The sequence below is a fragment of the Oncorhynchus gorbuscha genome, unplaced genomic scaffold (genome assembly GCF_021184085.1).
Source record: "Oncorhynchus gorbuscha isolate QuinsamMale2020 ecotype Even-year unplaced genomic scaffold, OgorEven_v1.0 Un_scaffold_1072, whole genome shotgun sequence".
NCBI lineage: Eukaryota > Metazoa > Chordata > Actinopteri > Salmoniformes > Salmonidae > Oncorhynchus > Oncorhynchus gorbuscha.
This window is the reverse complement of record NW_025745964.1, coordinates 111583-127500: the sequence shown is the minus strand read 5'-3', so window position 1 is coordinate 127500 and position 15918 is coordinate 111583. Positions and strand designations below refer to the sequence as shown.

The following is a 15918-nucleotide window of genomic DNA, read 5'->3' as shown; positions in this document are numbered from 1 at the left end:
CTCTGTGGAGTGTTCTGGTGTCTCTCTGTGGAGTGTTCTGGTGTCTCTCTGTGGAGTGTTCTGGTGTCTCTCTGGAGTGTTCTGGTGTCTCTCTGTGTCGTGTTCTGGTGTCTCTCTGTGTCGTGTTCTGGTGTCTCTCTGTGGAGTGTTCTGGTGTCTCTCTGTGGAGTGTTCTGGTGTCTCTCTGTGGAGTGTTCTGGTGTCTCTCTGTGGAGTGTTCTGGTGTCTCTCTGTGGAGTGTTCTGGTGTCTCTCTGTGGAGTGTTCTGGTGTCTCTCTGTGGAGTGTTCTGGTGTCTCTCTGTGGAGTGTTCTGGTGTCTCTCTGTGGAGTGTTCTGGTGTCTCTCTGTGGAGTGTTCTGGTGTCTCTCTGTGGAGTGTTCTGGTGTCTCTCTGTGGAGTGTTCTGGTGTCTCTCTGTGGAGTGTTCTGGTGTCTCTCTGTGGAGTGTTCTGGTGTCTCTCTGTGGAGTGTTCTGGTGTCTCTCTGTGGAGTGTTCTGGTGTCTCTCTGTGGAGTGTTCTGGTGTCTCTCTGTGGAGTGTTCTGGTGTCTCTCTGTAGAGTGTTCTGGTGTCTCTCTGTAGAGTGTTCTGGTGTCTCTCTGTAGAGTGTTCTGGTGTCTCTGTAGAGTGTTCTGGTGTCTCTCTGTGGAGTGTTCTGGTGTCTCTCTGTGGAGTGTTCTGGTGTCTCTCTGTGGAGTGTTCTGGTGTCTCTCTGTGGAGTGTTCTGGTGTCTCTCTGTGGAGTGTTCTGGTGTCTCTCTGTGGAGTGTTCTGGTGTCTCTCTGTGGAGTGTTCTGGTGTCTCTCTGTGGAGTGTTCTGGTGTCTCTCTGTGGAGTGTTCTGGTGTCTCTCTGTGGAGTGTTCTGGTGTCTCTCTGTGGAGTGTTCTGGTGTCTCTCTGTGGAGTGTTCTGGTGTCTCTCTGTGTAGTGTTCTGGTGTCTCTCTGTGTAGTGTTCTGGTGTCTCTCTGTGTAGTGTTCTGGTGTCTCTCTGTGGAGTGTTCTGGTGTCTCTCTGTGGAGTGTTCTGGTGTCTCTCTGTGTAGTGTTCTGGTGTCTCTCTGTGTAGTGTTCTGGTGTCTCTTTGTGTAGTGTTCTGGTGTCTCTTGTCGTGATGTGTGTTTTGTCCAATAGTTGTTTTGTTTTTAATCCCAGGCCCCCGTCCCCGCAGGACGCCTAGTGGTAGGCCAACATTGTAAAAAAGTATTAGTTCATTAACTGACTTGCCTAGTTAAATAGGGGAGGCAGGTAGCCTAGTGGTTATAATAATAATATAATAATATATGCCATTTAGCAGACGCTTTTATCCAAAGCGACTTACAAGAGGAGGCAGGTAGCCTAGTGGTTAGAGGAGGCAGGTAGCCTAGTGGTTAGAGCATTGGGCCAGTAACTGAAAGGTTGCTAGATCGATCCCAGAGCTGACAAGGTACAAATCTGTCGTTCTGCCCCTGAACAAGGCAGTTAACCCCACTGTTCCTAGACCAGTTAACCCCACTGTTCCTAGACCAGTTAACCCCACTGTTCCTAGACCAGTTAACCCCACTGTTCCTAGACCAGTTAACCCCACTGTTCCTAGACCAGTTAACCCACTGTTCCTAGACCAGTTAACCCCACTGTTCCTAGACCAGTTAACCCCACTGTTCCTAGACCAGTTAACCCCACTGTTCCTAGACCAGTTAACCCCACTGTTCCTAGACCAGTTAACCCCACTGTTCCTAGACCAGTTAACCCCACTGTTCCTAGACCAGTTAACCCCACTGTTCCTAGACCAGTTAACCCCACTGTTCCTAGACCAGTTAACCCACTGTTCCTAGACCAGTTAACCCACTGTTCCTAGACCAGTTAACCCACTGTTCCTAGACCAGTTAACCCACTGTTCCTAGACCAGTTAACCCACTGTTCCTAGACCAGTTAACCCACTGTTCCTAGACCAGTTAACCCACTGTTCCTAGACCAGTTAACCCACTGTTCCTAGACCAGTTAACCCACTGTTCCTAGACCAGTTAACCCCACTGTTCCTAGACCAGTTAACCCCACTGTTCCTAGACCAGTTAACAGTCCGTCATTGAAAATAAGAAACTCATGAAACACGGGAACAACACTTTCCATGTTGGGTTCATACATTTGTATGGAGTGTAGCAACTAGTATGGAGATTCAGGACAGAGACAGTATCTTCAGCATCAACACCATTTTTCAGTGTTAGGCAATAGATTAACAATGTTTTTAAAGCTAAACATGACACATATGTTTTGGGAGAAACTCACCCGGGATGAATGAAACACATATGGTAGTACAGTCTCAAATGATCTCCCTTCATTCTGCAGTTATACAGTGTAACAACCTATTCTAGAACCCATGTGTTCCATACTGGGTTCTACAGTTATACAGTGTAACAACCTATTCTAGAACCCATGTGTTCCATACTGGGTTCTACAGTTATACAGTGTAACAACCTATTCTAGAACCCATGTGTTCCATACTGGGTTCTACAGTTATACAGTGTAACAACCTATTCTAGAACCCATGTGTTCCATACTGGGTTCTACAGTTATACAGTGTAACAACCTATTCTAGAACCCATGTGTTCCATACTGGGTTCTACAGTTATACAATGTAACAACCTATTCTAGAACCCATGTGTTCCATACTGGGTTCTACAGTGTAACAACCTATTCTAGAACCCATGTGTTCCATACTGGGTTCTACACTGTGTATTGTTCTGGGATAAGGTGTAATGATTATTTAAAGACTGTCGCCTGGGGCGGTGCCGTGGATGTGGTGTCCATTATAGACAGAGATAGAAAGTTAAACATTAACATAGTAATGGAATAATACAGTTCTCTTTTACCCGACAGCGAAACATTTCCGTTTATTCATCTGAAGTGGCTTTTAGTGAAGTTAAATTGGACGTTATAATAAACAGCATTATAAAGTTGTCTAGTGAAGTGAACTTACCATTCTGATAGATCGCTGATAGTTGGTTTGATTCGAAGAAAGGTCGTTCTGTCTGAAGAGAAACACAGAACAGAATCACTAACTAACTTAAAAGGCAAAAGCTTTAAAAAACGCCATCAAAAACTTCTCCACGTTTAAAGTCATGGAAAATAGTCACAGATCTGTGTTTCCATTCATAAAACAGACGGAGTTAGAGAATATAAGGGATTCTCTTTTGCAACAAGCCACAGCTCGCCATTATCTGCTAAAATCCTGTTGTATCTCCCCGCATCCGTGTTGATAAATGATCCCAACTACAATCACAGTCCAGGTTAAAACACATCACCGGGTTCAGCAGAATAACCTCGTCAACAAGTCTTCAACTAACGATCTGATGTCGAGCGGTGGAAACTTACCGGAGGAGGTCTGCACCGGAGCTCGTAGTAAAGAGAGGGCGAGACAGAGAGAGGAACCGGTGGAAAGAGTGGAAAAACGAGTCCGCTGTGAGTGAACAGAGACACACCCTGTATGACTAAACAGCTCGGGTTCAGCGCCTCGGTAGACCGGGAGATGACGTGTTCAAATCCCACAACTATTTACACGATTTCAACGTCGTCGTGGTGAAGCAAACGGGTTGTGGACTTGTCCGCGGTGTAAAACCACCTCAATCAAAACAAACACACTGTTAAACAACGTCATCAACCAGCTGCTTAGTGATGACAGTGGAGTGTGTTCAATCTGTCTCCATAGAAACCGTGCAGGTTTACCTGAACAGGTGACAAGAGGTGGAGAGGACTAGGGAAAGCGAGGGTTTCTTTATTTTTCATATTTTCTACATTGTAGAATAATAGCAAAGACATCATAACTATTAAATAACACATATGGAATCATGTAGAAATCAAAACCTTCAGGCAGAGACCGACATGGCCTTGCGTGCTGGTAGTGAACATTTTACAGACACATAGACGTTGTATATCTCACTGCTTTATAATAATAATAATAATAATAAATATGCGCTGTGCTCTCCTGTCGCCAAATTATCAACACTTCTCAGTATTAATTCAATGGATTGTGGTCAGTAAACCCATGGAATATGGTGTCAATAATAATATCAAAATATATGAACAAGTAGAAATTACAAGGGCATAACTACAGCGCAATTTTCCATGAAGAAAAATGTTGGCAAAAGTATTTGTATCATTATTCTGTTGCAATGTTTTTAAAACCATAAACCATGTCCAATATTTGATCGGAAAAAAAGAAAAAAAAGCCTCATGTTGACGTTGATCACGTCACTGCCAACTAATGTGATCGCGTGTGCAGTCCTTAAACAATCCACAGGGTGGCAGCCTAGACCACAAAATTCATGTTTTGCATGAAATAATAATCTAGTTAAATGCAATATAGCAGGATTAGGATTTTAGACTGCCCTCCTGTGGATTATGATGGAACTGCGTCAATCTAAATTAGCAGAAGGCTTGTATTATAACAGTGGAGTGGAGGGGGGACACAGATCCTTTTTGCAGATAGTATGTACAAACTCAGGCACCAAACACGTTGAAAATCATGATTTTTATCATATTTGTGGTAATAAATCACAGATTCCACGCTCCAAAATGCAGGTGTTTCAGCTCAGTGCTTTCTGTGGTTAATTGCAAGCGTTGCAAAGCAATCACTAGCCTGCTATTCAGTGGAGAGGGTGTGTGGTCCAAGTCTGGGTTTAAGGGTTTCTTTTCCAAGCTTAAAATAATAATCATTCAACATCATGGGCCATAAAAGGTTGAATACATTGACCATGCTGTCAATCTGTCCAACTGGGAACTAGGAACTGGGAAATATCAGACTTCAGGGAGTTCAATCTGTCCAACTGGGAACTAGGAACTGGAAACTCTCAGACTTCAGGGAGTTCAATCTGTCCAACTGGGAACTAGGAACTGGAAACTCTCAGACTTCAGGGAGTTCAATCTGTCCAACTGGGAACTAGGAACTGGGAAATATCAGACTTCAGGGAGTTCAATCTGTCCAACTGGGAACTAGGAACTGGAAACTCTCAGACTTCAGGGAGTTCAATCTGTCCAACTGGGAACTAGGAACTGGGAAATATCAGACTTCAGGGAGTTCAATCTGTCCAACTGGGAACTAGGAACTGGGAAATATCAGACTTCAGGGAGTTCAATCTGTCCAACTGGGAACTAGGAACTGGAAACTCTCAGACTTCAGGGAGTTCAATCTGTCCAACTGGGAACTAGGAACTGGAAACTCTCAGACTTCAGGGAGTTCAATCTGTCCAACTGGGAACTAGGAACTGGAAACTCTCAGACTTCAGGGTTCAGTTCAATCTGTCCAACTGGGAACTAGGAACTGGAAACTCTCAGACTTCAGGGAGTTCAATCTGTCCAACTGGGAACTAGGAACTGGAAATATCAGACTTCAGGGAGTTCAATCTGTCCAACTGGGAACTAGGAACTGGGAAATATCAGACTTCAGGGAGTTCAATCTGTCCAACTGGGAACTAGGAACTGGAAACTCTCAGACTTCAGGGAGTTCAATCTGTCCAACTGGGAACTAGGAACTGGAAACTCTCAGACTTCAGGGAGTTCAATCTGTCCAACTGGGAACTAGGAACTGGAAACTCTCAGACTTCAGGGAGTTCAATCTGTCCAACTGGGAACTAGGAACTGGAAACTCTCAGACTTCAGGTTCAATCTGTCCAACTGGGAACTAGGAACTGGAAACTCTCAGTTCAATCTGTCCAACTGGGAACTAGGAACTGGAAACTCTCAGACTTCAGGGAGTTCAATCTGTCCAACTGGGAACTAGGAACTGGAAACTCTCAGACTTCAGGGAGTTCAATCTGTCCAACTGGGAACTAGGAACTGGAAACTCTCAGACTTCAGGGAGTTCAATAGAACTGGAAACTCTCAGACTTCAGGGAGTTCAAGACAACTGGAAACTCTCAGACTTCAGGGAGTTCAAGACAACTGGAAACTCTCAGACTTCAGGGAGTTCAATCTGTCCAACTGGGAAAACTCTCAGACTTCAGGGAGTTCAAGACAACTGGAAACTCAGAACTGGAAACTCTCAGACTTCAGGGAGTTCAAGACAACTGGGAACTCAGAACTGGAAACTCTCAGACTTCAGAGAGTTCAAGACAACTGGAAACTCTCAGACTTCAGGGAGTTCAAGACAACTGGAAACTAGGAACTGGAAACTCTCAGACTTCAGGGAGTTCAAGACAACTGGAAACTCTCAGACTTCAGGGAGTTCAAGACAACTGGAAACTCTCAGACTTCAGGGAGTTCAAGACAACTGGAAACTCTCAGACTTCAGGGAGTTCAAGACAACTGGAAACTCTCAGACTTCAGGGAGTTCAAGACAACTGGAAACTCAGAACTGGAAACTCTCAGACTTCAGGGAGTTCAAGACAACTGGAAACTCTCAGACTTCAGGGAGTTCAAGACAACTGGAAACTCTCAGACTTCAGGGAGTTCAAGACAACTGGGAACTCTCAGACTTCAGGGAGTTCAAGACAACTGGAAACTCTCAGACTTCAGGGAGTTCAAGACAACTGGAAACTCTCAGACTTCAGGGAGTTCAAGACAACTGGAAACTCAGACTTCAGGGAGTTCAAGACAACTGGAAACTCTCAGACTTCAGGGAGTTCAAGACAACTGGAAACTCAGAACTGGAAACTCTCAGACTTCAGGGAGTTCAAGACAACTGGAAACTCTCAGACTTCAGGGAGTTCAAGACAACTGGAAACTCTCAGACTTCAGGGAGTTCAAGACAACTGGGAACTCTCAGACTTCAGGGAGTTCAAGACAACTGGAAACTCTCAGACTTCAGGGAGTTCAAGACAACTGGAAACTCTCAGACTTCAGGGAGTTCAAGACAACTGGAAACTCTCAGACTTCAGGGAGTTCAAGACAACTGGAAACTCTCAGACTTCAGGGAGTTCAAGACAACTGGAAACTCTCAGACTTCAGGGAGTCAAGACAACTGGGACTTCAGGAGTTCAAGACAAAACTCTCAGATCAACTGGAAACTCTGGAAGACTCTCAGACTGAGTTCAAGACAACTGGAAACTCAGAACTGGAAACTCTCAGACTTCAGGGAGTTCAAGACAACTGGGAACTCAGAACTGGAAACTCTCAGACTTCAGAGAGTTCAAGACAACTGGAAACTCTCAGACTTCAGGGAGTTCAAGACAACTGGAAACTCTCAGACTTCAGGGAGTTCAAGACAACTGGAAACTCTCAGACTTCAGGGAGTTCAAGACAACTGGAAACTCTCAGACTTCAGGGAGTTCAAGACAACTGGAAACTCAGAACTGGGAACTCTCAGACTTCAGGGAGTTCAAGACAACTGGAAACTCAGAACTGGAAACTCTCAGACTTCAGGGAGTTCAAGACAACTGGAAACTCTCAGACTTCAGGGAGTTCAAGACAACTGGGAACTCTCAGACTTCAGGGAGTTCAAGACAACTGGGAACTCAGAACTGGAAACTCTCAGACTTCAGGGAGTTCAAGACAACTGGAAACTCAGAACTGGAAACTCTCAGACTTCAGGGAGTTCAAGACAACTGGAAACTCTCAGACTTCAGGGAGTTCAAGACAACTGGAAACTCAGAACTGGGAACTACTCAGACTTCAGGGAGTTCAAGACAACTGGAAACTCAGAACTGGAAACTCTCAGACTGTCAGGGAGTTCAAGACAACTGGAAACTCTCAGACTTCAGGGAGTTCAAGACAACTGGAAACTCTCAGACTTCAGGGAGTTCAACTGACAACTGGGAACTCTCAGACTTCAGGGAGTTCAAGACAACTGGGAACTCAGAACAGGGAAACTCTAGACTTCAGGGAGTTCAAGACAACTGGAAACTCAGAACTGGAAACTCTCAGACTTCAGGGAGTTCAAGACAACTGGAAACTCTCAGACTTCAGGGAGTTCAAGACAACTGGAAACTCTCAGACTTCAGGGAGTTCAAGACAACTGGAAACTCTCAGACTTCGGGGAGTTCAAGACAACTGGAAACTCTCAGACTTCAGGGAGTTCAAGACAACTGGAAACTCAGAACTGGGAACTACTCAGACTTCAGGGAGTTCAAGACAACTGGAAACTCAGAACTGGAAACTCTCAGACTTCAGGGAGTTCAAGACATACTGTAACTCTCAGACTTCAGGGAGTTCAAGACAACTGGAAACTCTCAGACTTCAGGGAGTTCAAGACAACTGGAAACTCTCAGACTTCAGGGAGTTCAAGACAACTGGGAACTCTCAGACTTCAGGGAGTTCAAGACAACTGGGAACTCAGAACTGGAAACTCTCAGACTTCAGGGAGTTCAAGACAACTGGAAACTCAGAACTGGAAACTCTCAGACTTCAGGAGTTCAAGACAACTGGAAACTCTCAGACTTCAGGGAGTTCAAGACAACTGGAAACTCTCAGACTTCAGGGAGTTCAAGACAACTGGAAACTCTCAGACTTCAGGGAGTTCAAGACAACTGGAAACTCTCAGACTTCAGGGAGTTCAAGACAACTGGAAACTCTCAGACTTCAGGGAGTTCAAGACAACTGGGAAACTCTCAGACTTCAGGGAGTTCAAGACAACTGGAAACTCTCAGACTTCAGGGAGTTCAAGACAACTGGAAACTCTCAGACTTCAGGGAGTTCAAGACAACTGGGAACTCAGGGAAACTCTCAGACTTCAGGGAGTTCAAGACAACTGGAAACTCAGAACTGGGAACTCTCAGACTTCAGGGAGTTCAAGACAACTGGAAACTCTCAGACTTCAGGGAGTTCAAAACAACTGGAAACTCAGAAAACAACAAGCTCTGACTGGGAAACTACGGTCATCCAACTGGGAATTCCAAGTCGGGAACATACTGAACTCTTTACAGAGCTCTGACCTGAAGATCACTGGGTCATCATGATTCAAACTTGTTTTTTTCAGAGTTCCCAGTTGTCTTTAAACATCATAAATCAGAGAATGCCAGACTTTGATGACAATGTTTGATGACATAATTTGCCCACGAAGGACCTCTGTGCCACCTTCCTGTATACTGTATATACAGGGACATACTGTATACTGTATATACAGGGACATACTGTATACTGTATATACAGGGACATACTGTATACTGTATATACAGGGACATACTGTATACTGTATATACAGGGACATACTGTATACTGTATATACAGGGACATACTGTATACTGTATATACAGGGACATACTGTATACTGTATATACAGGGACATACTGTATACTGTATATACAGGGACATACTGTATACTGTATATACAGGGACATACTGTATACTGTATATACAGGGACATACTGTATACTGTATATACAGGGACATACTGTATACTGTATATACAGGGACATACTGTATACTGTATATACAGGGACATACTGTATACTGTATATACAGGGACATACTGTATACTGTATATACAGGGACATACTGTATACTGTATATACAGGGACATACTGTATACTGTATATACAGGGACATACTGTATACTGTATATACAGGGACATACTGTATACTGTATATACAGGGACATACTGTATACTGTATATACAGGGACATACTGTATACTGCATATACAGGGACATACTGTATGTATACTGCAGCTAAGAAAGTAGTGAAAGTAAGTGTATGTTGTGTAGGAAGTTGTTAGTAGCCCATGTGCCTCACCCTAATAATTTGGTTCCTTTCCCCCTCATAACTTAGCCTACTGTTCTGACTTGGTGGTGCACATGTAGCCTATAACCTGTTTTAGAGGAATGTATCATCGAATATTGTAAGAGCTTTCATTGTCTGCTTACATGCCCCCTTTATTTATCCTACTGTTCTGACTTGGTGTATAGGGAGAACACTGTAAGAATGGCCCATGTTCTGAATTCTGTCGCTGTACATTTCAAAAGTGCTGAGCAAATAGTTATTATATTGACTACGTAGCCTAGTGGTTAGAGCGTTGGACTAGTAATCAGAAGATTGTGAGTTCAAACCCCCGAGCTGACAAGGTACAAATCTGTCGTTCTGCCCCTGAACAGGCAGTTAAACCACTGTTCCCAGGCCGTCATTGAAAATAAGAATGTGTTCTTAACTGACTTGCCTGGTAAAATAAAAAATAAAAGTTTGCTCTTTATTGTCTTAATCTGAATTACGGCCTCTTATCCGCTCGTCCTCCCCTTATGCCATAGTTTGTACATCTCCATTGTCAGTAGAAACCACATTTGTTTAAGCAAGTCAGTCATATCATCTATGTTTTTTTAAAGGCAGTAAATGAGGCTGAATGAAGTGTTTGGCTGCCAGACAAGGATCTGCTGATAGCCAGGTGTAGTGGTGTTAAGGTGTTGGGACTCTGCTGATAACCAGGTGTAACAGTGGTAAGGTGTTGGGACTCTGCTGATAACCAGGTGTAGTGGTGTTAAGGTGTTGGGACTCTGCTGATAACCAGGTGTAACAGTGGTAAGGTGTTGGGACTCTGCTGATAACCAGGTGTAGTGGTGTTAAGATGTTGGGACTCTGCTGATAACCAGGTGTAACAGTGGTAAGGTGTTGGGACTCTGCTGATAACCAGGTGTAGTGGTGTTAAGGTGTTGGGACTCTGCTGATAGCCAGGTATAACAGTGGTAAGGTGTTGGGACTCTGCTGATAACCAGGTGTAGTGGTGTTAAGGTGTTAAGGTGTTGGGACTCTGCTGATAACCAGGTGTAGTGGTGGTAAGGTGTTGGGACTCTGCTGATAACCAGGTGTAGTGGTGTTAAGGTGGTGGGACTCTGCTGATAACCAGGTGTGGTGGTAAGGTGTTGGGACTCTGCTGATAAGGTGTAACAGTGGGGTGTTGGGACTCTGCTGATAACCAGGTGTAGTGGTGGTAAGGTGTTGGGACTCTGCTGATAACCAGGTGTAGTGGTGGTAAGGTGTTGGGACTCTGCTGATAACCAGGTGTAGTGGTGGTAAGGTGTTGGGACTCTGCTGATAACCAGGTGTAGTGGTGGTAAGGTGTTGGGACTCTGCTGATAACCAGGTGTAACAGTGTTAAGGTGTTGGGACTCTGCTGATAACCAGGTGTAACATTTAAGTCATTTACATTTAAGTCATTTAGCAGACGCTCTTATCCAGAGCGACTTACAAATTGGTGCATTCACCTTATGACATCCAGTGGGACAGTCACTTAACAATAGTGCATCTAAAACTTAAGGGGGGTGAGAGGGATTACTTATCCTATCCTAGGTATTCCTTAAAGAGGTGGGGTTTCAGGTGTCTCCGGAAGGTGGTGATTGACTCCGCTGTCCTGGCGTCGTGAGGGAGTTTGTTCCACCATTGGGGGCCAGGGCAGCGAACAGTTTTGACTGGGCTGAGCGGGAGCTGTACTTCCTCAGTGGTAGGGAGGCGAGCAGGCCAGAGGTGGATGAACGCAGTGCCCTTGTTTGGGTGTAGGGCCTGATCAGAGCCTGGAGGTACTGAGGTGCCGTTCCCCTCACAGCTCCGTAGGCAAGCACCATGGTCTTGTAGCGGATGCGAGCTTCAACTGGAAGCCAGTGGAGAGAACGGAGGAGCGGGGTGACGTGAGAGAACTTGGGAAGGTTGAACACCAGACGGGCTGCGGCGTTCTGGATGAGTTGAAGGGGTTTAATGGCACAGGCAGGGAGCCCAGCCAACAGCGAGTTGCAGTAATCCAGACGGGAGATGACAAGTGCCTGGATTAGGACCTGCGCCGCTTCCTGTGTGAGGCAGGGTCGTACTCTGCGGATGTTGTAGAGCATGAACCTACAGGAACGGGCCACCGCCTTGATGTTGGTTGAGAACGACAGGGTGTTGTCCAGGATCACGCCAAGGTTCTTGGCGCTCTGGGAGGAGGACACAATGGAGTTGTCAACCGTGATGGCGAGATCATGGAACGGGCAGTCCTTCCCCGGGAGGAAGAGCAGCTCCGTCTTGCCGAGGTTCAGCTTGAGGTGGTGATCCGTCATACACACTGATATGTCTGCCAGACATGCAGAGATGCGATTCGCCACCTGGTCATCAGAAGGGGGAAAGGAGAAGATTAATTGTGTGTCGTCTGCATAGCAATGATAAGAGAGACCATGTGAGGTTATGACAGAGCCAAGTGACTTGGTGTATAGCGAGAATAGGAGAGGGCCAAGAACAGAGCCCTGGGGGACACCAGTGGTGAGAGCGCGTGGTGAGGAGACAGATTCTCGCCACGCCACCTGGTAGGAGCGACCTGTCAGGTAGGACGCAATCCAAGCGTGGGCCGCGCCGGAGATGCCCAACTCGGAGAGGGTGACAGTGGTAAGGTGTTGGGACTCTGCTGTTGGGACAGCTTTATGTTGGCCCTAATAGCTTGTGGGCACCGTTTGTTACCGTTACAGTGCAATTCATGTATTGTTTAGTGTTGTGTTGTGGCTTTGCTGGCATGCATTTAAAAAGTGTTTGGAAGTTTGTCCCACCAAGATGAACATACTAAAATTGCCACTGTCTCTCTCTCTTTCTCTCTTCTCTCTCTCTCTCCCTCTCTCTCACTCTCTCTCACTCTCTTCATCTCTTTCTCTTCATCTCTTTCTCTCTCACTCTTTCTCTCTCTCTCTCTCTTTCTCTCTCTCTCTCTCTCTCTCTCTCTCTCTCTCTCTCTCTCTCTCTCTCTCTCTCTCTCTCCTCTCTCTCTCTCTCTCTCCCTCTCTCTCTCTCTTCCCCTCTCTCTCTTTCTCTCTCTCTCCCTCTCTCTCTCCCTCTCTCTCTCTCTCTCTTCATCTCTTTCTCTCTCACTCTTTCTCTCTCTCTTCCTCTCTCTCTCTTCCCCTCTCTCTCAACACACCATAATACACTAGAGTCTCTGCTAAGTGCATTAGTCATATTGGCACAGGGAGTAGAGGGAAGATACATAGTGTCAGGTTCCATCTCTGCTTTCTGCACCAGCTGAAAGTTGGAACATAATGTGTTTTTTCCAACAGCAAGGCTCAGATCAACGGGGCAGTTTTTCCATAGATGAGTTAAAGAATTTAATGGAACGCAGACTGTGGGGGATGGAAAATGAATGCTGGATGGCCTCAAATTCAACACGTCTGATCTAACATAGTGCCTCTCTGTCAAATCCATCATTATTTATGTATCGTAACAGGCCCACTGTGTGGTTACGAAAGAACCATTTTGATATATTTGGCTGTTTTCACTGCATAACATTTGGAAGCTGTCCCTTTTCAGGTTTAGTAGAAGCTGTCTGCTAAATGCTAACTCCTGGTAGCTCAGCTAGCATGCAGAAATCGGTGGTGGTCCTAGTCAAAGTTGTTTTTTAACTGTAATGCAGGTGATTGGTGATGATGGCACGAACGTGTGTGTTGGGGTCGACATCCATACAAGACTTATACTCTGACTTTTACCTCAACATAGTGTGAAATACACATGTAAACAGTAGCCTAAATGAAGGCTAATTTAGCTGGGGGGGTCAATGAATAAATTGGGGATCTTTCCTCTGTGTGTTTCCATGGCGTTTCCATTGTTTTGGTCGAGTTCCGTTGACCTCTTGACCACATCTATTGTTTATTAAAAACTGGGTTGTTTGAGACCTGATTTCTGATTGGCTGAAAGCCGTGGTATATCAGACCGTATACCACAGGTATGACAAAACAGATATTTGTACAGATATTTTTTACTGGTAACCAGTTTATAATACCAATAAGGCACGTTGAGGGTTTGTGGGATATGACCCATATACCACGGCTAAGGGCTGTGTCCGGGTGTGTCCACGCTGCGTCACGCATAAGAACAGCTCTTAGCCGTGGTATATTGGCCGTATACCACACCTCCTCGGGCCTTATTGCTTAATTAAAGTTGTTCTTTATAGTATTTAAATAAACATGTCTCCAACCCTCACTAACATCATATGTGTGTTCATTGAATAATCAATTAGAGAGAGAGACTGATATCACATTCATTTGTACTGTTGATATCCACCAGATGAATCATTTCGTACTGTTCATATCCACCAGATGAATCATTTCGTACTGTTCATATCCACCAGGTGAATCATTTCGTACTGTTCATATCCACCAGATGAATCATTTTGTACTGTTCATATCCACCAGATGAATCATTTCGTACTGTTCATATCCACCAGATGAATCATTTCGTACTGTTCATATCCACCAGGTGAATCATTTCGTACTGTTCATATCCACCAGATGAATCATTTCGTACTGTTCATATCCACCAGATGAATCCTTTTGTACTGTTCATATCCACCAGATGAATCATTTCGTACTGTTCATATCCACCAGATGAATCATTTCGTACTGTTCATATCCACCAGATGAATCATTTTGTACTGTTCATATCCACCAGATGAATCATTTCGTACTGTTCATATCCACCAGGTGAATCATTTCGTACTGTTCATATCCACCAGATGAATCATTTCGTACTGTTCATATCCACCAGATGAATCATTTTGTACTGTTCATATCCACCAGATGAATCATTTTGTACTGTTCATATCCACCAGATGAATCATTTTGTACTGTTCATATCCACCAGATGAATCATTTTGTACTGTTCATATCCACCAGATGAATCATTTTGTACTGTTCATATCCACCAGATGAATCATTTTGTACTGTTCATATCCACTGGATGAATCATGACCAAGTTGTTTCCTGTTTCAATCATGTCTTTGATCACGTTCGTGTGGGTCAAACAAAAAACACTGTAATGATGCAGGTGATGATTGGTTGACGATAGAGCCTCCAACAATGCAGGTGATGATTGGTTAACGATAGAGCCTCCAACAATGCAGGTGATGATTGGTTAACATGTAGTGCATGTTCCTCTTCACGATTGGCTGATCTGTCCTGATGACCCGGTTGAACAGGACTCCAACAGGGTCACCAGGAGGGATCAGCCAATGCAGTTGGAAGTCGCACCCAGTTGACGACCGGAGGAGGCTGGTGGAAGCAGCTATAGGAGGACGGGCTCATTGTAATGGATGGAATGTAAAGAAAATGGTGCGGTTTCAAACATCAAATATATGGAAACCAAATGTTTCGACTTTGATTAGAACCTGAAAAGATTTGGCATGGGTACTCAGATCCTCAAAAAGTTCTACAGCTGCACCATTAAGAACATCCTGACCAGTTGCTTCACCGCCTGGTACGGCAACTGCTCGGCCTCCGACCGCAAGGCGCTACAGAGGGTAGTGCGTACGGTCCAGTACATTACTGGGACCAAGCTTCCTGCCATCCAGGACCTCTATACCAGGCGGTGTCAGAGGAAGGCACGAAAAATGGTCAAAGACTCCAGTCACCCAAGTCATAGACTGTGCTCTCTGCTACCGCACAGCAAGTGGTACCGGAGCCCCAAGTCAAGGTCCAAGAGGCTTCTAAACGGCTTCTACCCCCAAGGCATAAGATTCCTGAACATCTAGTCAAATGGCTACCCACCTTAATAACTCTACCTACAGTACATGTACATATTACCTCAATTACCTTGTCTAACCGGTGCCCCTGCACATTGACTCTGTACCGTAATACCCTGTATATAGCCTCCACATTGACTCTGTACCGTTACCCCCTGTATATAGTCTCCACATTGATTCTGTACTGTAACACCCTGTATAGAGCCTCCACATTGACTCTGTACCGAAACACCCTGTATATAGCCTCCACATTGAGTCTGTACCGGTACCCCCTGTATATAGCCTCCACATTGACTCTGTACCGGTACCCCCTGTATAAAGCCTCCACATTGACTCTGTACCATAATACCCTGTATATAGTCTCCACATTGACTCTGTACCGTAATACCCTGTATATAGCCTCCACATTGACTCTGTACCGTAATACCCTGTATATAGCCCCCACATTGACTCTGTACCGTAATACCCTGTATATAGCCTCCACATTGACTCTGTACCGTAATACCCTGTATATAGCCTCCACATTGACTCTGTACCGTAATACCCTGTATATAGCCTC

General features: G+C 44.9%; 1 protein-coding gene across 1 annotated transcript in view; it reads right to left on the bottom strand.

Moving 5' to 3' along the window:
* LOC124021169 (annexin A5-like) overlaps positions 1-3615 on the bottom strand; it is a 40208-nt gene extending 36593 nt beyond the window's left edge. The window contains exons 1-2 of the mRNA XM_046336517.1: positions 3347-3615; positions 2952-3003 (exon numbers count right to left, since the gene is read on the bottom strand). Of these exons, the coding sequence (XP_046192473.1) occupies positions 2952-2954 (3 nt within the window). The 5' untranslated portion in view covers positions 2955-3003; positions 3347-3615. The remainder of the gene's footprint in view (positions 1-2951; positions 3004-3346) is intronic.
* Positions 3616-15918: the final 12303 nt, after the last annotated feature.